General features: G+C 40.2%; 1 protein-coding gene across 3 annotated transcripts in view; it reads left to right on the forward strand.

The window, feature by feature from the left end:
• LOC112214483 (sodium/potassium/calcium exchanger 2) overlaps window positions 1–23,347 on the forward strand; it is a 198,990-nt gene that overhangs the window by 161,844 nt on the left and 13,799 nt on the right. For all 3 annotated transcript variants that reach the window (XM_024373254.2, XM_024373253.2, XM_024373255.2), the window contains 2 exons: window positions 7,515–7,613; window positions 18,386–18,471. In XM_024373254.2, the coding sequence (XP_024229022.2) occupies window positions 7,515–7,613; window positions 18,386–18,471 (185 nt within the window). The remainder of the gene's footprint in view (window positions 1–7,514; window positions 7,614–18,385; window positions 18,472–23,347) is intronic.

Genomic DNA, 23,347 nt, shown 5'->3' on the forward strand with positions numbered 1-23,347 from the left:
AATGGAAGAAGTTTGGAACCACCAAGACTCTTTCTAGAGCGGCCAAACTGAGCAACCGGGGGAGAATGGCCTTGGTCAGGGAGGTGACCAAGAACCCAATGGTCACTCTGACAGAGCTCCAGAGTTCATCTGTGGAGATGGGTGAACCTTCCAGAAGGACAACCATCTCTGCAGCACTCCACCAATCAGGCCTTTATGGTAGAGTGGCTAGACAGAAGCCACTCCTCAGTAAACGGCACATGACAGCCCACTTGGAGATGGCCAAAAGGCATCCAAAGGACTCTCAGACCATGAGAAACCAGATTCTCTGGTCTGATGAAACCAAGCTTGAACTCTTTGGCCTGAATGCCAAGCGTCATGTCTGGAAGAAACCTGTCACCATCCCTATGGTGAAGCATCATGGCTGTGGGATGTTTTTCAGCAGCGGGGACTGGGAGATTAGTCAGGATCGTGGGAAAGCTGAATGGAGCAAAGTACAGAGAGATCCTTGATGAAAACCTGCTTGAACATATTACTGAGTAAAGGGTCTGAATACTTAAGTAAATGTGATATTTCAGTTTTTTTTATACATTTCCAAAATGGTTTGTCATTATCAGGTTATTGTGTTTAGATTGATCAGGGAAAAAACGACTTAACAAATTTTAGAGTAAGGCTGCAATGTAACAAAATGTGGAAAAAGTCAAGGGGTTTGAATACTTTCCGATTGCGCTGTATATGCCATTTTGCAGACACTTTTATACAAAGCGCACTATAGTCACGTGTGCATACATTTTACGTATGGGTTGCCCCAGCAGGAATCGAACCCACAAACACTTGGCGTTGCAAAAAATACACTCTATCGACTGAGCCACACAGGACCACTGCCTGGACTACTGTCAGAGCTGTTCTGAAGGAAGTTTTCAAGGAAGTGAGTTTGTGTTTATACAGGGTCTCCCGCCCTCACCTTCCGTCAACCAATCATGTCAATGCAGAGCTATACGGAGCCCTCCGTATTGTTACCACATTTTAGAGGTGCATGGCGATGCGGTACGGAGCTCAATTTGGCCTCTGGAGGCTCCACAATTGCGTCACACCATCCATACTGTGCCTCTGACCACATTTTTGGGTTAAGCATACATTTATTCTCATGCAATAATGGGGATTTCCAGCAAACTCTGCTTTTACACCTGCTAATATACCGCAGCTTTATTGATGTGCAGGCCAAAATTAAGTTTTAGGTGCTCGTATGAATTTCATAGCCAATCAGCGTTGATCTAAACTGAGTGAACTCAGCTGTGACTGGTCTTTGAGCACCAAAAAAAACGTGTAAAGGGAAGCCAGTTTGAATTTGGCTTCAAACCAATCACATCACATCAATAGCCAAACATCATTGACAGAAAAAAACTTGAATTGTTCCATTTCATTGTGTTGTCCTCTGGTGGCTAGCTAGCTAAAATCAGCCCTTTTCTAAATTAGCCATGGATGGTGTCGTGGAAATTCATACTGAGAGACTTTGGCATTTCTTCAAACAATTATCTTTATTTAATATTGATTAATTATTGCAATAATGAGACCAGTCAACCCAACACTCTTGACTGTTGGGCTGAGCAGTCTAACCTTCACAGAAATGCAGAGTTCTTTATATAGCTGACACCAAGAATGCTTAGTCATGGCTGGTTCCACCCTTCCGAAGCAGATTGGGGCAACATAAGCCACTCTGGGTTCATCGTGTCATTATCTGCACGGGTTGTATTGTCTTAACCCCACCCTGGCTTAGTTTCCCAGATGCCAGGATGATTATGAGACAATGAGGGATCATTCTAAACCTAAGCTATCTCTAGTAAAACCCATTCTTAACTATACACCCAGATTAGCTTCAGGGACCTAGAGTGGAGACCATAAAAACACATCATTAGTAGAACTGAAATGTCTTACTTTTTGTTACGTATGAATTGTTAACCATTAATATCAAATCAATCAGGTAAATACATCATGTTTCTCTCACAATGGAGATAAGGATATTGACTTGTGGTTTTACGTAATTCTCCATACTGACCAATGATTATAGTGGTGGTTCTGATCCAACCATACATTCATTCATTGTGCCTGTAGCCTGAGAAGATGGAAGTTCAACATGTAGCTAGATGTAGTATGCTAATGTTAACTAGCTGGCCTGGCGCATCATTGCCCATGAAAGGAAGTTAGGTTACCGATCAAGAATCTTAGCCAGGTAGCCTAGGACAACAAAAACTAAAAGCATGTAATGTATGACAGAGTTATAGACCGTTTTAGGCAACATGAAAGAGGAGGATGGCAATGACGTTACTCTACAAGTAGGGTGAGTCAACATGTTTTTTCGACATGCATGCACTTCCATGCACACACACAGAAATCAGTAGCATGGACAGCCACATCATATTTAGTTTACATTGATTGGACAAAATACATTTTGGTATCTTTTTTTTGTCACTGTATTAGACTAAGCATAGGTGATTAGATGTGGAAATGTTGAAGTTTAATTTTCCTGTGCGAGCACCATTATGAATATCAAGAGGGTGTATCTTGCATAGGTAAGTTATCTCTAAAGAAAAGCCATGGACATTCAAACTGTTGCTTGTGCAAAGCACATTTTCACTGTGAATGTTTTATTGCGCCAAAAAGTCTGTTATCAACACACATTCAAAATGGCAACAATGGAACATGTGGTTTTTGATATGCATCTATTTCAAAGCCGACCTTTGGATGGGGTTTAAACACATCAAGGTGATATTCAGACATTATTTGATGGATTTTGACAATTCTAAAAGCGTTGAGTATCTTACATTTATCAGAACTGTATTGTTGACCTTTTATCAATTTTGACAACCGTTGCTGCTTACATACACTAGCGGTCAAAAGTTTTAGAACACCTACTCATTCAAGGGTTTCCTTTATTTGTACTATTTTCTAGTGAAGACATCAAAACTATGAAATAACATATATGGAATCATGTAGTGTGAAATAAATCGAAATACACTACCATTCAAAAGTTTGGGGTCACTTAGAAATGTCCTTGTTTTCCATGAAAACATACATGAAAATAGGAAATATAGTCAAGATGTTGACAAGGTTATAAATAATGATTTTTTAATTTAAATTTTCATTGTGTCCTTCAAACTTTGCTTTCGTCAAATAATCCTCAATTTGCAGCAGTTACAGCCTTGCAGACCTTTGGCATTCTAGTTGTCAATTTGTTGAGGTAATCTGAAGAGATTTAACCCCATGCTCCCTGAAGCACCTCCCACAAGTTGGATTGGCTTGATGGGCACTTCTTACGTACCATACGGTCAAGCTGCTCCCACAACAGTTCAATAGGGTTGGGATCCGGTAACTGTGCTGGCAACTCCATTAAAAACAGAATACCAGCTGACTGCTTCTTCCCTAAATAGTTATTGGATAGTTTGGAGCTGTGCTTTGGGTAATTGTCCTGTTGTAGGGGGAAATTGACTCCAATTAAGCACCGTCAACAGGGTATGGCATGGCGTCTCAAAATGGAGTGATAGCATTCCTTCTTCAAGATACATTTTACCCTGTACAAATCTCCCACTTTATCACCACCAAAGCACCCCCAGACCATCGCATTGCCTTCACCATGCTTGACAGATGGCGTCAAGCACTCCTCCAGCATCTTTTCATTTTTTCTGTGTCTTACGAATGTTCTAATTTGTGATCCGAACACCTCAAACTTCGATTCGTCTGTCCATAACACTTTTTTCCAATCTTCCTCTGTCCAGTGTCTGTATTCTTTTGCCCATCTTACTCTTTTATTTTTATTGGCCTGAGATATGGCTTTTTCTTTGCAACTCTGCTTAGAAGGCCAGCATCCTGGAGTCGCATTTTCACTGTTGACGTTGAGACTGGTGTTTTGTGGGTACTATTTAATGAAGCTGCCAGTTGAGGACTTGTGAGGTGTCTGTTTCTCAAACTAGACACTAATGTACTTGTCCTCTTGCTCAGTTGTGCACCGGGGCCTCTCACTCCTCTTTCTATTCTGCTTAGAGCCAGTTTGCTCTGTTCTGTGAAGGGAGTAGTACAAAACATTGTACGAGATTTTCAGTTTCTTGGCAATTTCTAGCATTGAATAGCCTTCATTTCTCAGAACAAGAATAGACTGATGAGTTTCAGAAGAAAGGTCTTTGTTTCTAGCCATTTTGAGCCTGTAATCAAACCCACAAATGCTGATGCTCCATATACTCAACAATACAACTGGAAGGCCAGTTGTATTGCTCCTTTAACCAGAACACAGTTTTCAGCTGTGCTAATATAATTGCAAAATGGTTTTCTAATGATCAATTAGCCTTTTAAAATTATAAACTTGGATTAGCAGCCTGGAGGTGTGTTGGGTCACCTGTTGAAAAACCCTCTGCCCAAACAAGATGGGACGTGCCATTGGAACACCCCACACCACATAACAGGAGTAATGTTTGCTGATTGGGCATCTGTAGAAGTCTTGTAGATTTTCCATTAAAATGAAGGCCGTGACAACGTGGTAGTGTATATTTTATATTTGAGATTTGTCATTAATAGCCACCCTTTACCTTGATTTGAGCTTTGCACACTCTTGGCCATTGGAACACAGGAGTAATGTTTGCTGATAATGGGCCTCTGTACTTCTATGTAGATTTTCCATTAAAAAATCTGCCGTTTCCAGCTCCAGTAGTAATTTACAACATTAGCAATGTACACTGTATCTACCCAGGGTCTCGAGCTTGATGACGAGTTTGGAGGGTACTATGGTGTTAAATGCTGAGCTGTAGTCGATGAACAGCATTCTCACATAGGTATTCCTCTTGTCCAGATGGGTTAGGGCAGTGTGGTTGAGATTGCATCGTCTGTGGACCTATTTGGGCGGTAAGCAAATTGGAGTGGGTCTAGGGTGTCAGGTAGGGTGGAGGTGATATGGTCCTTGACTAGTCTCTCAAAGCACTTCATGATGACGGAAGTGAGTGCTACGGGTAGTCGTTTAGCTCAGTTACCTTAGCTTTCTTGGGAACAGGAACAATGGTGGCCCTCTTGAAGCATGTGGGAACAGCAGACTGGGATAGGGATCGATTGAATATGTCCGTAAACACACCAGCCAGCTGGTCTGTGCATGCTCTGAGGGCGCGGCTGGGGATGCCGTCTGGGCCTGCAGCCTTGCGGGGGTTGACACGTTTAAATGTTTTACTCACCTCGGCTGCAGTGAAGGAGAGTCCGCATGTTTTGGTTGCGGGCCGTGTCAGTGGCACTGTATTGTCCTCAAAGCGGGCAAAAAAGTTATTTAGTTTGCCTGGGAGCAAGGCATCCTGGTCCGTGACTGGGCCGGTTTTCTTTTTGTAATCCGTGATTGACTGTAGACCCTGCCACATACCTCTTGTGCCTGAGCCGTTGAATTACGACTCTACTTTGTCTCTATACTGACGCTTAGCTTGTTTGATTGCCTTGCGGAGGGAATAGCTACACTGTTTGTATTCGGTCATGTTTCCGGTCACCTTGCCCTGATTTAAAAGCAGTGGTTCACGCTTTCAGTTTCACGCGAATGCTGCCATCAATCCACGGTTTCTGGTTTGGGAATGTTTTAATCATTGCTATGGGAACGACATCTTCAACGCACATTCTAATGAACTCGCTCACCGAATCAGCGTATTCGTCAATGTTGTCTGACACAATACGAAACATTTCCCAGTCCACGTGATGGAAGCAGTCTTGGAGCGTGGAATCAGATTGGTTGGACCAGCGTTGAACAGGCCTCAGCGTGGGAGCTTCTTGTTTTAGCTTCTGTCTGTAGGCAGGGAGCAAAAAAATGGAGTCGTGGTCAGCTTTTCCAAAAGGAGTGCGGGGAAGGGCCTTATATGCATCGCGGAAGTTAGAATAGCAATGATCCAAGGTTTTACCAGCCCTGGTTGCGCAATCGATATGCTGATACAATTTAGGGAGTCTTGTTTTCAGATTAGGCTTGTTAAAATCCCCAGCTACAATGAATGCAGCCTCAGGATGTGTGGATTCCAGTTTGCAAAGAGTCAAATAAAGTTCGTTCAGAGCCATCGATGTGTCTGCTTGGGGGGGAATATATACGGCTGTGATTATAATCGAAGAGAATTCCCTTGGTAGATAATGCGGTCGACATTTGATTGTGTGGAATTCTAAATCAGGTGAACAGAAGGACTTGAGTTCCTGTATGTTGTTGTGACCACACCATGTCTCGTTAACCATAAAGCATACGCCCCCGCCCCTCTTCTTACCAGAAAGATGTTTGTTTCTGTCGGCGCGATGTGTGGAGAAACCAGCTGGCTGCACCGACTCCGATAGTGTCTCTCGAGTGAGCCATGTTTCCGTGAAGCAAAGAACGTTACAGTCCCTGATGTCCCTCTGGAATGCTACCCTTGCTCGGATTTCATCAACCTTGTTGTCAAAAGACTGGACATTGGCGAGTAGTATGCTAGGGAGTGGCGCGCGATGTGCTCGTCTCCGGAGCCTGACCAGAAGACCGCTACGTTTGCCTCTTTTACGGCGTCGTTGTTTTGGGTAGCAGGCTACATCCTTATTATTTAAAGTAGTAAAGTAAGGAAAAGTAAGGAAATTTTGACATCTATGTTGAATGTTATTATTTTTGCATTCTGTTTATGCCATTACTGTCTTTTGTATTACAATATTTTGGTATGTTGTATGTGAATACGGTGACAAGAAGAGGTTACTAATGATCATAGATGGACCTCATCAAGACACATTTATTAAGAATTTGCCTGGTGCAAAGTTGGCAGTCGGCAACCCCGAAAGAATATCTTGCGGCAGCTACTCAAATAAGTTCTGAGGGGAGCTGTATGAGAAAAGATATTAAAACGAGGAGCGGAAGAAGGGCGATAGCTCCACCCCCCTTGCTCTTCAAGTTTCTCTAAAGTCTATGGGTAAAAAATGTAAAGAAGCTCACATGCTAAATCATCATTTGTACAACTAATCAGTGACGAAAAACCATCCCACTGGAACAACTGTTGCTCGTTTATTGTTGCATCCCACAGTCTTTTGACAGACATTACGATACCATATGTTACATAGTCTGTCCACGAAAAATTAGTAACAAAATGTTTTTTCTGAAATGGATATTATCAAGTGCAATATCTTAATCAGTCTCTTAAATTGTATGTAACTGTTTTGTTCTATATTTTAGACTAAATGCTATGCCTCCAGAAAACAAAAGTGTACAAATTTAGGTTCAACTAACGTAAAGGCTTAGTAGACCTGGCCATAGATTGGGTGTTACCGATTATGCTTCATAAAGTGTTCTCTCCCACTGGCATGCATCTAGGACATTGCTGGGTCATTAGTACATTATATGACATTGACTTCAAACTGTAATTTGAATAGTGATATGAAAACTTGCTTCTGTTTTCCTTTGAACTTAGATAGGTCTGGAACCATGAGAAAGGCAGAGGAGCCCTGAGTCCAGGCAATGGACCTGTGAAGGTGACACAGGGCTTACGTCCCCTACTGTAGTTAACTCCCTGATGGTTATGTTGCAGGACAATTCAGAGAAAAGGCATCCATCCTTCATAAGATTGCCAAAAAGAAATGCCAAGTAGAGGACAGCGAGAAGGCTAATGGAGTAGCCAGCCGATCAGGTGAGTGGTCTTTACTCTGGGGGGTCTAGTGTAGTCCCATGTGTTAACACAAGTGAATGATATCAGAAACACACACAAGTTGAAAAATGATCTCTTCAAATATTTGTATGTTTAGAAGTTGGCTAAACAGACAGCAGTTGGCTAAACATTTGTATGTTTGGCAGTTGGCTAAACATTTAAATATATCCATTCAATGCTCTATATTGTTTTGAAACCATGTAATTGTTAGATATTTGTTATTATATAACAGGTTCGGAAAAATCTACTATCTGATGAAATGCAGGTTGAAGCTATTCAATAATCTCCAATAACCACACAGGCAGAGATCATCACTATTTGGCCATGTTACAAAGTACAGAAGTTCCAAACAGTCATTATGCCTGTCCTTACTAGCATGCCCTTCTAGTGATTATCACTCTGTCGAAGGAGTGCCAGTTGTAACTTGATACATCCAATCTCAATATGCCAACTCCAGGCTCTGACGAAAACAAAAAACATGGTGAACATTTTGCCATGCTCTGTGTGTAACCACCAACTTCAGTTTAATTTATCTTAAATTAACAGACTAATCTAACATTCCTACACCATACTCGCATAACCCCTGATGCTGGATTGCTACCACCTTGAGGTTTTGCCTGCTCTCCTGCGTTTTCTAAAACAGCTCACTAGCTTTTGAGAAAGCAAATACCATTGCCATTGTTTTGTTCGCATATGCACAAATATACATTTTTGTACACAGTCATGGGCTACTTGATACAGATATGTTGTCTTCATTTGACCAGTTTCTCACAGCAAGAAAATAATCCAGCAGCAACAGGAGATGTGAATTATTATGTGAATTACAATTAATGGACATTTTTGTAGGGGTTGATACAGTTGTTCTTCCTTTAAAAGTTGCGTCATACTTCAGCACAGCTTACAGGCTGCCGCAGAATTCTATGGCACGTTATTTAATTGTCAGCCATTGTTACCATTAATGCTAGTTAGTGCAAGTTTGACCACCAGATGGCATCTTTGAGAAGCATTTGGATAACCTTCAAAACTGGCTGTACTAGAGAATTTAAAAGCTTTTTTGTAAGAACATAGTATATGGGATTGATTTTAAGAAATTTTGCTTCATTAATTTGATTAATGTTATGGTGTTTCTATTCCAAGAAAAACAAAAAACAAAACCCTCAGGATTTCTGTGAGGATGGAACGGAAAATTTGGCACTGTTCAATGTGACGGTCGGGAGTAGGCGACAGTACTAACAGCATAACATTTCCACACCCTAATTGTAGTCATTGATTTATGAAGACCAGTCCCCATGCTTGTCCCAGAGCAGCGTGAAACGGTGCTGAAATAGTTGACCATACGCGGGTAGTCTATTGCTTCAAGTCCTATTGCTTCTAACTTCAATATGCTTTTTAAATAAATAAGACCTAAACCACTTTAACCTCTCTAGGGTACGTGGGACACTAGCGTCCCATCTTGCCAACATCCAGTGAGGTTGCAGAGCGCCAAATTCAATTACAGAAATGCTCATTATAAAAATTCAGAAAACAAAACATACTTTACATAGGTTGAAAGATTAACTTCTTGATAAACCAACCACAGTGTCATATTTATAAAATGCTTTTCGGAGAAAGCATACCTAGCCCAGAACCTAGCCCAGTTGACAAATTATTACAAACAGTAACCAGCCAAGCAGAAGCGTTACAAAACTCAGAAATAGAGATACAATTAATCCCTTACCTTTGATGATCTTCATATGGTGACAATCAGAAGACATTCATTTACTCAATAAATGTTCCTTTTGTTCGATGAAGTCTCTTTATATCCAAAAACCTCAGTTTTGTTAGCACGTTTTCTTCAGTAATCCACAGGCTCAAATTCAGTCAAAACAATCAGACAAAAATCCAAATTGTTTCCGTAAAGTTCATAGAAACATGTCAAACGATGTTTATATTCAATCCTCAGGTTGTGTTTTAGCCTAAATGATCTATAATATTTCAACTGGACAATAACGTCGTCAATATCAAAAGTAAACAAGAAATGCACATGCGCCTGAAAAAACTCTGCGACACGTTAGGGTCCACTCGTTCAGACTGGTCTTACTCCCTCATTTATAAGAATTACAAGCCTGAAACGATTTCTAAAGACTGACATCTAGTGGAAGGCATAGGAACTGCAAATGGAGTCCTAAGTCAATCGATACTGTAATGGCATTGAATAGAAAACTACAAAACCACAAAAAAACGACTTCCTGAATGGATTTTTCTCAGGTTTTCGCCTGCTAAATCAGTTCAGTTATACTCAGACACTATTGTAACAGTTTTTGAAACTTTAGAGTGTTTTCTATCCATATCTACCAGTTATATGCATATAATATCTTCTGGGCCCGAGTAGCAGGCCGTTGAATTTGGGCATGCTTTTCATCCAAAATTCCAAATGCTGCCCCCTACCCTAGAAAGGTTAAACAGCACATTACTCAACACTAGTGATACTCATGTCGCCTACGGTAGGCCTACAGTATATCACAAAATATTTTTTCAATGACGTGACCCAGCTAACAATGAGGAATTGGCCCAGAAGTGGCCCTCTTCTAGGGGGCTGGAACTGATTGAATTGGCCCGGCATCAGGTGTCGGACTCGGAATCAAAATGAATGACTGCCCAGAATCGGCCCAAGTACATCGGGCCGTTTCCATCTACCGGAATTCAGCCGACTTTGCCGGCATCTTGCCGATGCAAATTTAAATTAAATAAATATAAATAAATAAATATATATAAATTGACCCAATTTAGTAACTTTAAATATTACTATTATATATTTTATACATACAAATTATACCCATCCACAAAAAAAACATTTTGTGTTAGAGGAAACACCATACAACTGGTGACCGTGTCAGCGTGCATGCGCCTGGCCCACCACAGGAGTCCCTACAGCACGATGGGACAAGGACATCCCGGTCGTCCAAACCCTTCCCTAACTCGGATGATGCTGGGCCAATTGTGTGTCGCCGGCATGGGACTCGAACTAGCATCTGTAGCAACGCTACAGTTTGCGCTGCGATGCAGTGTCTTGCAGTGACTGCTGCGAATCTCAGGAGGCACCATCCACAAAGTTTTGAATGCTTATCAACTACCTTGTACAAAATGTTTTGTTATAGGTCAAATCTGATCTGTGAGAATATCTAAGGGAATTTTATATAATTCTAAATGAATTCATAATAATTGTGCGGCGCCCTATGGTACTACCAATCACAGTCAGATGTGATACAGCCTGGATTTGAACCAGGGACTGTAGTGATGCCTCTTGCACAGAGTTGCAGTGCCGTAGACCACTGTGCCACTCAGGAACCATGATCAATATATATTGTGCTGCTAATAGCCCATCCTAGAAATGTTGTTTGCAGAATTCACAGCCTGCTGTGCTTGTGGAAAACAGGGTTAATAATAATAATACTTTCTTCCTTCCACTTGTTAAAGGTTCCAATTGATAAAAGTTTTTTTACAGAACAAATAATACAACTAATATTGTGGTTAAACTCAAATATACTAATTATGTTTGAGTGTAACCACAATATGTGTTGTATTATTTGTTCTGTCTTTTCTGGTGGATTAAACTGACATTGCAACCAACTTTCTTTTTGACCTGTTTAAAAACTAACGATATTTTGGAAATTATTTCATTTTCAAATAACCTAAAGTGAGCGTGTAAAAGGCCATTCTTGAACATGGGGTGAGACATTGTTACAAATTTATAAATAAAGCCAGTTTGTTATTCAGAATGATTTATTTCTGTTTTTAGAGGGACAGAAACCAAAAACCTACCGTCACCTCATAGGTCACAACCTGCACAGATATTGAACCAGCATCTGTAGCAACACAGTTTGCACTGCAATGCAGTGTCTTAGACCACTGCACCACTCAGGCGCTGTACAAGGTAACTGGTTGGGAGTAGCCTACAGTAAGTACTAAAGTAAGAGCAAAATAATCCTAACATTTCCACACCCTAATTGTAGTTTAAGTTTCTCTTAGAATAAAAACCTTAGTGTAACAACAGTTTTTGTAAGTAATACTGACGAGTAGAAATAAAATAATAAGTGTATTTTTCCAGGTGTGCGCATACAGGACAGAGGAATCGCAATTCTTAGAGTATTGTTCTAAATTCAATCATCTCCTTCATCCTCATCATTCAGTTAAATGAAAGTCGTGCAGAATTATCAGTTTCTATTTGGTTTATGTTGCCCATTCATTGTCAGAGACCGTAGCACCTTGGGACTCAAAAGCATAATCAGTGCTCTACCTCCCCCTTGTGCTGGTCTGGAGCAATGAAGTACAGGGTACGGTACTAAAACACTAAAGTCCTGCAGCATAATCGCAAAACTTTTAGTTGAGCAGCCACTGTACATTTGTGTTAGGATAAATCAAGTCTTACATTTAAAGTGGAATTAACTAACTTTAGAAGCCTTTTTAAACCTTGAATACACTAGAATTTGCATTTCCTGCTGCACATGAACATTCTCTACAACAGCAGAGTGATTAAATTAAGATAGCACATCTGTATAGAAAAGTTAGAATCTTAGTAATTGGGGGGCTCTATCTTGGTAGGGGATCTGTATATGGTCCAAATCACTGACGCAGGTCCACAATGATATTTATAACCTGGCATTATGCCTCAAAAGAAACCTGCATTCAAAGTAAGGTCCTGGCTATTTTCAAATTACTAAAAGCGGAATTTTTTGTTTTTTGGCTGGGCTCAAAATATATTTTTTAAAGCCCACATTGATGCAGAAAATCTAAAATATTGGTGTAGTTATTTGGAACATGTTGACTGACAAAGTCCTGAAATTGGGAGGATTGAATAAACCACCTTTGCTATCTTTTGGGTTAATGAGGCGTCAGTTCTAAAGCCAAGCAAGCATGGCATTTAGAAGTGCCAAATCAATTGTGACTGTTGTCTTAGAGCAATGTTTTGTTCAATTGAGCCACTGCCAAGTGCAATTCCTGTGTGTTTTCACTTCAAAGAGCTCTGACGCAATGGTCCAAAAGATACTCAGAGGGGCCACAGAAAGATCTTTCATGTGTATAATGTTCCCATACAGACAAAATCAAAGAGGGACATGGATATTTATTACTGAGACAAAATTAGGCTAACAGTGCTACATTAACATATTAACATCTTAATAGAACCCAAATTCATGACAAGTATCAATTTAAGATTAGAAGTCCATGTTGCTGGTTAAACAAGTTTGTACTTTAAAAAATATTGTACTGTAGTCCCAAAAAATGTCAAATGTAATTATCATACAAATGTGTAGTGTAATGTCTTATTTACTCAGAATGTAATATGCGACTAGTATATCAAATTGACATATCAAATGTATCATTCATTTGAATATGTTCTATGGTTTAGTTAATAGTGTATAGGATCCCTTCCAAAAGGGCCAGGGAAGTCATTTGTTAGACAATAGGAGTATCAGATAATTTTACCTCCCTGGCAATATCCTGCTATGTCACAACCACACTTGGATTAAACCAATTTCCATGTCAATTTTGTTATAGTCATCCGATTTTATAGCTTTCGGCATTTTGTATTTTAATGAATAGTGTAAGTAAATCTGTCCTTAAATGAATAGGGCCCTAAATGAAGTTCGACAAAAGGTAGCCCTCTGACAAGATAGAGGTTGCTGCACTACAGGAACACACACTCACAGGCACCCTAGGTCCAGCATCTCATCGCTTAGCATTTTTGATGCTGCGAGCAATGCTTATGGGGACATATTGTGCTCTGAAAAGCCCAAAACAATTATATGCAGCCACTGTTTGAAGCTGTAAGGCCTGACTGTGAAAGACATGAAGGTTGGATGTCCTAATGCAGTGTTCCTCCATCCTTGTCTTGAAAAGATCATGGCAACACTTTGTGATGGGGAGAAAAGTTGTTTGCGTAAAGTAGTGTGTACAATGGTTACAGTGCCTTGTGAAAGTATTCGGCCCCCTTGAACTTTGCGACCTTTTGCCACATTTCAGGCTTCAAACATAAAGATATAAAACTGTATTTTTTTGTGAAGAATCAACAACAAGTGGGACACAATCATGAAGTGGAACGACATTTATTGGATATTTCAAACTTTTTTAACAACTCAAAAACTGAAAAATTGGGCATGCAAAATTATTCAGCCCCCTTAAGTTAATACTTTGTAGCGCCACCTTTTGCTGCGATTACAGCTGTAAGTCGCTTGGTGTATGTCTCTATCAGTGTTGCACATCGAGAGACTGAAATATTTTCCCATTCCTCCTTGCAAAACAGCTCGAGCTCAGTGAGGTTGGATGGAGAGCATTTGTGAACAGCAGTTTTCAGTTCTTTCCACAGATTCTCGATTGGATTCAGGTCTGGACTTTGACTTGGCCATTCTAACACCTGGATATGTTTATTTTTTAACCATTCCATTGTAGATTTTGCTTTATGTTTTGGATCATTGTCTTGTTGGAAGACAAATCTCTGTCCCAGTCTCAGGTCTTTTGCAGACTCCATCAGGTTTTCTTCCAGAATGGTCCTGTATTTGGCTCCATCCATCTTCCCATCAATTTTAACCATCTTCCCTGTCCCTGCTGAAGAAAAGCAGGCCCAAACCATGATGCTGCCACCACCATGTTTGACAGTGGGGATGGTGTGTTCAGGGTGATGAGCTGTGTTGCTTTTACGCCAAACATAACGTTTTGCATTGTTGCCAAAAAGTTCAATTTTGGTTTCATCTGACCAGAGCACCTTCTTCCACATGTTTGGTGTGTCTCCCAGGTGGCTTGTGGCAAACTTTAAACAACACTTTTTATGGATATCTTTAAGAAATGGCTTTCTTCTTGCCACTCTTCCATAAAGGCCAGATTTGTGCAATATACGACTGACTGTTGTCCTATGGACAGAGTCTCACACCTCAGCTGTAGATCTCTGCAGTTGATCCAGAGTGATCATGGGCCTCTTGGCTGCATCTCTGATCAGTCTTCTCCTTGTATGAGCTGAAAGTTTAGAGGCACGGCCAGGTCTTGATAGATTTGCAGTGGTCTGATACTCCTTCCATTTCAATATTATCGCTTGCACAGTGCTCCTTGGGATGTTTAAAGCTTGGGAAATCTTTTTGTATCCAAATCCGGCTTTATACTTCTTCACAACAGTATCTCGGACCTGCCTGGTGTGTTGCTTGTTCTTCATGATGCTCTCTGCGCTTTTAACGGACCTCTGAGACTATCACAGTGCAGGTGCATTTATACGGAGACTTGATTACACACAGGTGGATTGTATTTATCATCATTAGTCATTTAGGTCAACATTGGATCATTCAGAGATCCTCACTGAACTTCTGGAGAGAGTTTGCTGCACTGAAAGGAAAGGGGCTGAATAATTTTGCACGCCCAATTTTTCAGTTTGATTTGTTAAAAAAGTTTGAAATATCCAATAAATGTCGTTCCACTTCATGATTGTGTCCCACTTGTTGTTGATTCTTCACAAAAAAATACAGTTTTATATCTTTATGTTTGAAGCCTGAAATGTGGCAAAAGGTCGCAAAGTTCAAGGGGGCCCTGTATTTTCATCATCGGATACCGTAGATAGTTTGATGGATTTGCAATTATAGCTAGTTATTTCTTCATGAATGAATCTCTTGATTAATCATAGCAGCATTTTACAGTGTGGTTTTACGAATATTACTCTATTTGACCAACTTGCTACACTGAATTGGCTTTTTTCCTATCTGTATTCATGGGTTGCATCTCCGTCACTTGCTCATGCCATTGTTATGAAAGTTCTACAGGCGCCTGAGCAATAGTCATGCTCAAAGTCGAGTGTTAGCCAGTCATTGTCAACATTGGTTAGTGACCGTTTCGTCTAAATTACACTATAGTGGCCTGGAAATACGATGACATGTCTAAAGTAGGCAAATAATTAGTAGGAAACAACTTTGCCATCACTATGGTGTCGTAAAATGTACTTTAGACAGATGGCAAGGTTGCCATTAGCTAGCAAAGTTCTTTACAAATAGCTGACGTAAACTTGTACATCGCCTTGGTCCGTACAATTGCCCTTATTTTAGCGCCCCAAAAACGTAATACTTCCAGATCAACTGTAATGTCAATACTATGGTAAAGCACAATTTCTCCCCTTTCCAACAGAATCAACTACATGACCTAAACACTGCCTGTTTCTGCATAATTCAAGCAGGCAATGAGCCCCGTGGGGTCTTTTTAAAAATGGCGGATGGGGAAACTAAACTAATGCGTGATAGTGAGAAGGAGAGGTCGTGTGAGAAAATTGCTTTTTTTCACTCAATCTGTCCAACTTTTCACCTTATCACCTCTAAAATGTAAATAAAACACTATAAAGAGTTTATATAATGTGTCATTACATACCTATTTGAAGGTTTGTGTCGAATTTGAATTGTGTTTTTAGGGCGGTGCTAAAGTGATCTTAGAAGTAAACAGCGGCTTTGAGAATGACGACGCAAAAAAATGACAAGGTATCCCCCCTTACCCCCGTCACTGTCCATTTCCTGTTTTTAAAGGATGAGAGAAGTGCTACACCTGGTGGAGAGAGATTGTAAGACAGAAATAGTTGCTTTATGCATGCTGTACCTTACGACATGACATGTCTAGATGTAACGGAGGGTCCGTTTTTTCAACTTTTCTCCAATACTATAGAGCCATTACCATGTCGATCAACACTTGAATAGAAACCTAGTTCACACCCCCGATTTTGAAGTCAACACAGTCGCTACAGGCCCATTAGTTCTTTGTAGCCTCGTTTGAATGTTGCGGTTTCTCACATGTGTACGGAATGGGGTGTGTTTACGTTAGCGATGAAAACTATAGCTAGTAAAAATGTGGTGCTGTCCCCTCAATCTTAGCTTGCTAGCTAGAGTTTTACTGCATGTTATACTGCATCACAATGATGACAAAAGGTTTTCTATTAAATATATGTCTCCATTTGAAATGTCATCATGTTTCCAAGACACGATAATGCACTTTAGACTAAATCTTCATCAGCGCCAATTCAGAATGAATTGAGTAGAACATTCAGAGGGCGCAGTGCCTAAAGAGAATCTTCATTACAATATTGTGAGTCAATTTGCAACCCATCTACAGTGGGGAGAACGAGTATTTGATAACGTGCAAAACCGGCAGTGTTTCCTACTTACAAAACATGTAGAGGTCTGTAATTTTTATCATAGGTACACTTCAACTGTGAGAGATGGAATCTTTTTTTTTAAATCGAGAAAATCACATTGTATGATTTTTCAGTAATTAATTTGCATTTATTGCATGACATAAGTATTTGATGCATCAGAAAAGCAGAACTTAATATTTGGTACAGAAACCTTTGTTTGCAATTACAGAGATCATAACGTTTCCTGTAGTTCTTGACCAGGTTTGCACACACTGCAGCTGGGATTTTGGCCCACTCCTCCATACAGACCTTCTCCAGATCCTTCAGGTTTCGGGGCTGTCACTGGGCAATACGGACTTTCAGCTCCCTCCAAAGATTTTCAATTGGGTTCAGGTCTGGAGACTGGCTAGGCCACTCCAGGACCTTGAGATGCTTCTTACGGAGACACTCCTTAGTTGCCCTGGCTGTGTGTTTCGGGTCGTTGTCATGCTGGAAGACCCAGCCACGACCCATCTTCAATACTCTTACTGAAGGAAGGAGGTTGTTGGCCAAGATCTCGTGATACATGGCCCCATCCATCCTCCCCTCAATATGGTGCAGTCGTCCTGTCCCCTTTACAGAAAAGCATCCCCAAAGAGTGATGTTTCCACCTCCATGCTTCATGGTTGGGATGGTGTTCTTGGGGTTGTACTCATTCTTCTTCTTCCTCCAAACATGGCGAGTGGAGTTTAGACCAAAAAGCTCTATTTTTGTCTCATCAGACCACATGACCTTCTCCCATACCTCCTTTGGATCCTCCAGATGGCCATCGGCAAACTTCAGACGGGCCTGGACATGTGCTGGCTTGAGCAGGGGGACCTTGCCTGCGCTGCAGGATTTTAATCCATGACGGTGTAGTGTGTTACTAATGGTTTTCTTTGAGACTGTGGTCCCAGCTCTCTTCAGGTCATTGACCTGGTCCTGTCGTGTAGCTCTGGGCTGATCCCTCACCTTCCTCATGATCATTGATGCCCCAAGAGGTGAGATCTTGCATGGAGCCCAGACCGAGGGTGATTGACCATCATCTTGAACTTCTTCCATTTTCGAATAATTGCGCCAACAGTTGTTGCCTTCTCACCAAGCTGCTTGCCTATTTTCCTGTAGCCCATCCCAGCCTTGTGCAGGTCTACAATTTAACCCTAATGTCCTTACACAGCTCTCTGGTCTTGGCCATTGTGGAGAGGTTGGAGTCTGTTTGATTGAGTGTGTGGACAGGTGTCTCTTATACAGGTAACGAGTTCAAACAGGTGCAGTTAATACAGGTAATGAGTGGAGAACAAGAGGGCTTCTTAAAGAAAAACAAACAGGTCTGTGAGAGCCAGAATTCTTACTGTTTGGTAGGTGATCAAATATTTATGTCATGCAATAAAATGCAAATGAATTACTTAAAAATCATACAATGTGATTTTCTGGATTTTTGTTTTCGTTTCTGTCTCTCACAGTTGAAGTGTACCTATGATAAAAATTACAGACCTCTACATGCGTTGTAAGTAGGATACACTACCGATTTTGCAGGTTTTCAAATACTTCTCCCCACTGTATACCACAATTACATTAATTGCTCTCCATGTTTTCTCTTTTATTGCAGATAAAAATCTTCCAAACAGCTCAAATGTTGAGGTGGAAGTCACACCACCAATGAATGGCACTACAGGACAAGAAGGGGAAGCTCTGGTAAGAAACCCATTTTAGGGGCACACACACACACACACACACAAACCAACATAGACACAACCGCCAACAAGTGGGCACACAACTCAATAATTCCCATCCCTCCCACCTGTGCACATAGTTACTAAGGTACTAGTCAGATACAGTAGAACCTCGAAGATATTAATCTTAGAGTTATGGAATGCCGAACCTGAACAATAATTAAATGGAAAAAAACAGAATTACTGCAGTGTTACGGTTTTCTTCGGGTGAAAGAGAGTCGGACCAAAATGCAGCGTGGTTAATATGATACATCTTTAATGAAGATGACACACGTTAATACAAAACAACAAACGGAACATGAAAACCTATACAGCCTATCTGGTGAACAACAAACACAGAGACAGGAACAATCACCCACGAAACACTCAAAGAATATGGCTGCCTAAATATTGTTCCCAATCAGAGACAACGAGAATCACCTGCCTCTGATTGAGAACCGCCTCAGGCAACCATAGACTTTGCTAGAACACCCCACTAAGCCACAATCCCAAAACCTACGAAAACCTCCCATACATAAACACAACACAAAATAAACCCATGTCACACCCTGGCCTGACCAAATAAATATAGAAAACACAAAATACTAAGACCAGGGCGTGACATGCAGGTTACAGACTAACTTAAATGTTGCTTTCATGTGAAGCATAAAAAGACTCTTCAGATAGGGTCTTCACTCACATGCTGCTTGCTCATATCACGGATTCCCCCGGTACTGCTGCTCATTCCGTGCACCAGTTCCCGGAGGTCTACTTCACCGGCCTCTAGCCGTCACTGCACTGTCTCAATACACACACCTGATTCCAATTCCCACGATTAGTAATTGTATATATGTGCCCTCTGTTCACCATTGTCTTGTCGGTTATTGTTCCCATGTCCGTTGGTCTGTGAGTACCTGTGCGTTGTTTTTTCGGCTTTCGTGCAGCGTGTATTGTGCACTTGTTATTACGGGTCTCGCCCCGTGTAGTGTCTTGCAGGTATATATTAGGAGGTTTAACCTCGCTCTTTTGTTTGGGTTACCTCCCTGTGTTTTTGTACATGTGTTTGTTTTGGGCTTCGTCCCCGTGCCTTTTCATGGCATGTTGTATATTTTGGGTGGAGTATTATGAATTCCTGCGCCTGTCTCCAATCATTAATAAAATGTCATGTTTAAGCACAGATTAAGCCCACTTTAAGCACTTTGGAAAAAAGTGTCTGCTAAATGGTGTGTGTATATATATATATATATATATATATATATATATATATATACACACTTAAGTAATAAGGCCCGAGAGGGGTGTGGTATATGGATAATAGACCATGCTAAGGGCTGTTCTTAAGCACGATGCAATGCGGAGTGCCTGGACACAGCCCTTAGCCGTGGTATATTGGCCATATACAGTATCACAAACTGCAGATGTGCATTATTGCTTTTATAAACTGGTTACCAACGTAATTAGAGCAATAACAATAAATGTTTTGTCATACCTGTGGTATACAGTCTGATATACCATTGCTGTCAGCCAATCAGCATTCAGGGCTTGAACCATGCAGTTTATAATATATTATATATCATCCCCAAAGACTAGAAGTGGAAACCAAAAAAAATGGCATCAGAATATATTGGTTTGCCTGATTATAGCACGGTTGTGGACGCCATGCTATTGATAACAATTCAATCATCTGGATGTGGAGAGGGAGGAAGAGAATAGCTTTTTTGTTTTACTGCTGTTTCATCGCCAAGGTTACAAGCAAGTCTCTTGTCAGCGCCAACGGTCATGGCAGATTAAGCAGCCTGAGCTGTCATCAGGTCCATCTTCTATTGTGCTCCAACCCACTTAATATGCCGCGTAGGTACTTCATCTTGAACTTTTTTACATTTCAAACCCAACGAATGAACCTTTGTCTCATTAGAACAGGATATCATACCACTAGGTTTGAAAACAATCCTCTGTTTTTTTGCATACATCATTGTCCAGAGCCAGGGACAGACTTGGCTGACAGCAATAGTCCTTAGTGCATTCTACATTGATTGGCGTGTGAGGACCTGTTCTCCAGCAGTCCCAAAGGGGGTCCTGGTCCTCCTCTTTAATTGGATACAAGGGAATCTGAGACTGCTTTCCACTCTCAAAAGGGTGTGTTTGTGCTCTTTCCTTATTTTAAATTATGGTACCATAATTTTGCTGGACCCCAGGAAGAGGCAGCAGCTAATTGGGATCCTTAATAAATACTTAATTCACGATAGAGATGTTTTTATATACCAGCTACAGTCATAAATGTCACCTTTTAACTGGTTGATTAAAAATATATCTTTAACTATTACATTCACAGTTTATTTCCTATTACAATATTCCGAGAGTGCAGGAGTCTGGTCTAGCGGTAGCGCTGCCGACACCAGATCACATATCCCCCTTGGCGATGTACGTACAAATTTAGTCTCACACTGTAAAAGTAATTAGTTCTGCTAATTAACATTTTTTTTGTGGAAACCTGTTGCCTAGAACCATTCAAGTAACCCAACTCAAAGTATTGCAGTGTTCAATACTTAAAGTAATATAGTGACATCACCACCAATTTGGTTATCTTTTTAAGTTGTAAATACTTAGCGGTTTTGTGTTTACACTAAATTGCATTATGTACTCAACTATAACAATTGAAGTTCATTAATATTTATTCTCGAGAACATAAAAATGTAGGGTCCCATTTCCTTAATTAATACCAATTAAGTACCTTACAGTTGATTGTTTTAAATGGTAAATAAACTAAAATAGCTTTTTAGCAAAGAACCATTTCTCAAGCAAGAATATTTATATGACTGTCTGTGGGAGGGGAAAACAGAAAACTAGCTGTTATTGGCCTAGAGGTTTGGGACTTTGTCTATAAACTCATTTACTAAAACAGGCAAATTTCAGGGTCTCTTTTCAAACAGCTCTTACACTAAAAGAGCATTATCAACATTTTCACGGTATTATATAAAACAGGCAAATCACGTTTGACTGCACTGGGCCTTTAAATTATTATTTTTTCAAGCGTTAGTAGTTCTGATTAGTAATTTTTAGTGGTCATGTCTTATTTAGCATTCTTTTATGGATTTGATGATTTGTCATTTTAACCCACCTTGGTAAGCATTGTTGAGCACAATGATAATTTCTCTAGGAATAGTTGGAGGTAGAGCTGTAAGCATTGCAGGATGCTGCAATAGCCTTTGTCATTTAGAGCGGAGTGACCTTGGTGGGAATGGCTTGCCTGAGTTGTCTCATTATTGAACGTCAATTTACCCTGGTTTTAATCTGTTCATCGTGATCCTTTACACCTCATAGTACAAACTGCTTAATACTATTTTAGAAATATTTACAAAATCCTACAACATTGTGTAAAAGTATCATATAGTCCCAAAAAAATGTATTACCCACAATCCTTTCAAAAACGGAGCAAAATAGCAATATTCATAACTTACAAAAACATAATTCTTTATCAGCACAACACAAATAAACCAAGTGTTTTTTACTCAAATAGCAATGTCTGACTACTCCTTCATTTTAAGTAAAGACGCAAAACATAAAAGAATCAAGTAAAAACAACTTATTTAATAAATGTTAGATTGACTTTAAAATATTAAATAATCATAACTTGCAACATCTCAATAACTTTAGATTAGCAGAGCACAAATAGTTATATTTACTCAATAACCTAACATTTGCTAATAGTAATGAAAAACATTAAGTGATAAGAAATCTTATTGACATCCGATTTACCACTTTTATGATTTGAGTTCTACTGACCATTGGAGATGTTTGAGTAGCCACTACTCAATGTCTTTAATGAGTTAGGCAGTGTCACGATCGTCATATTGAGGACACCAAAGCGCAGCGTGGTGTGAATACATACTTTTAATTGTAGATGAAAAAAACCACGAAGTACACTGAACAAACAAAACAAACTAACCATACGACCGCAATAGCAACTGAGTGCTAACATGCAACATCACATAGACAATAACCCATGAAATACCCAAAGAAGATGGCTGCCTAAATATGATTCCCAATCAGAGACAACGGTAAACAGTTGCCTCTAATTGAGAACCAATCTAGGCAAAGGCAACCATAGACATACAGTGCCTTGCGAAAGTATTCTGCCCCCTTGAACTTTGCGACCTTTTGCCACATTTCAGGCTTCAACAATAAAGATATAAAACTGTATTTTTTTGTGAAGAATCAACAACAAGTGGGACACAATCATGAAGTGGAACGACATTTATTGGATATTTCAAACTTTTTTAACAAATCAAAAACTGAAAAATTGGGCATGCAAAATTATTCAGCCCCCTTAAGTTAATACTTTGTAGCGCCACCTTTTGCTGCGATTACAGCTGTAAGTCGCTTGGGGTGTGTCTCTATCAGTTTTGCACATCGAGAGACTGACATTTTTTCCCATTCCTCCTTGAAAAACAGCTCGAGCTCAGTGAGGTTGGATGGAGAGCATTTGTGAACAGCAGTTTTCAGTTCTTTCCACAGATTCTCGATTGGATTCAGGTCTGGACTTTGACTTGGCCATTCTAACACCTGGATATGTTTATTTTTGAACCATTCCATTGTAGATTTTGCTTTATGTTTTGGATCATTGTCTTGTTGGAAGACAAATCTCCGTCCCAGTCTCAGGTCTTTTGCAGACTCCATCAGGTTTTCTTCCAGAATGGTCCTGTATTTGGCTCCATCCATCTTCCCATCAATTTTAACCATCTTCCCTGTCCCTGCTGAAGAAAAGCAGGCCCAAACCATGATGCTGCCACCACCATGTTTGACAGTGTGGATGGTGTGTTCAGGGTGATGAGCTGTGTTGCTTTTACGCCAAACATAAC

The sequence above is a fragment of the Oncorhynchus tshawytscha genome, linkage group LG15 (genome assembly GCF_018296145.1).
Source record: "Oncorhynchus tshawytscha isolate Ot180627B linkage group LG15, Otsh_v2.0, whole genome shotgun sequence".
NCBI classification, from domain to species: Eukaryota; Metazoa; Chordata; class Actinopteri; order Salmoniformes; family Salmonidae; genus Oncorhynchus; species Oncorhynchus tshawytscha.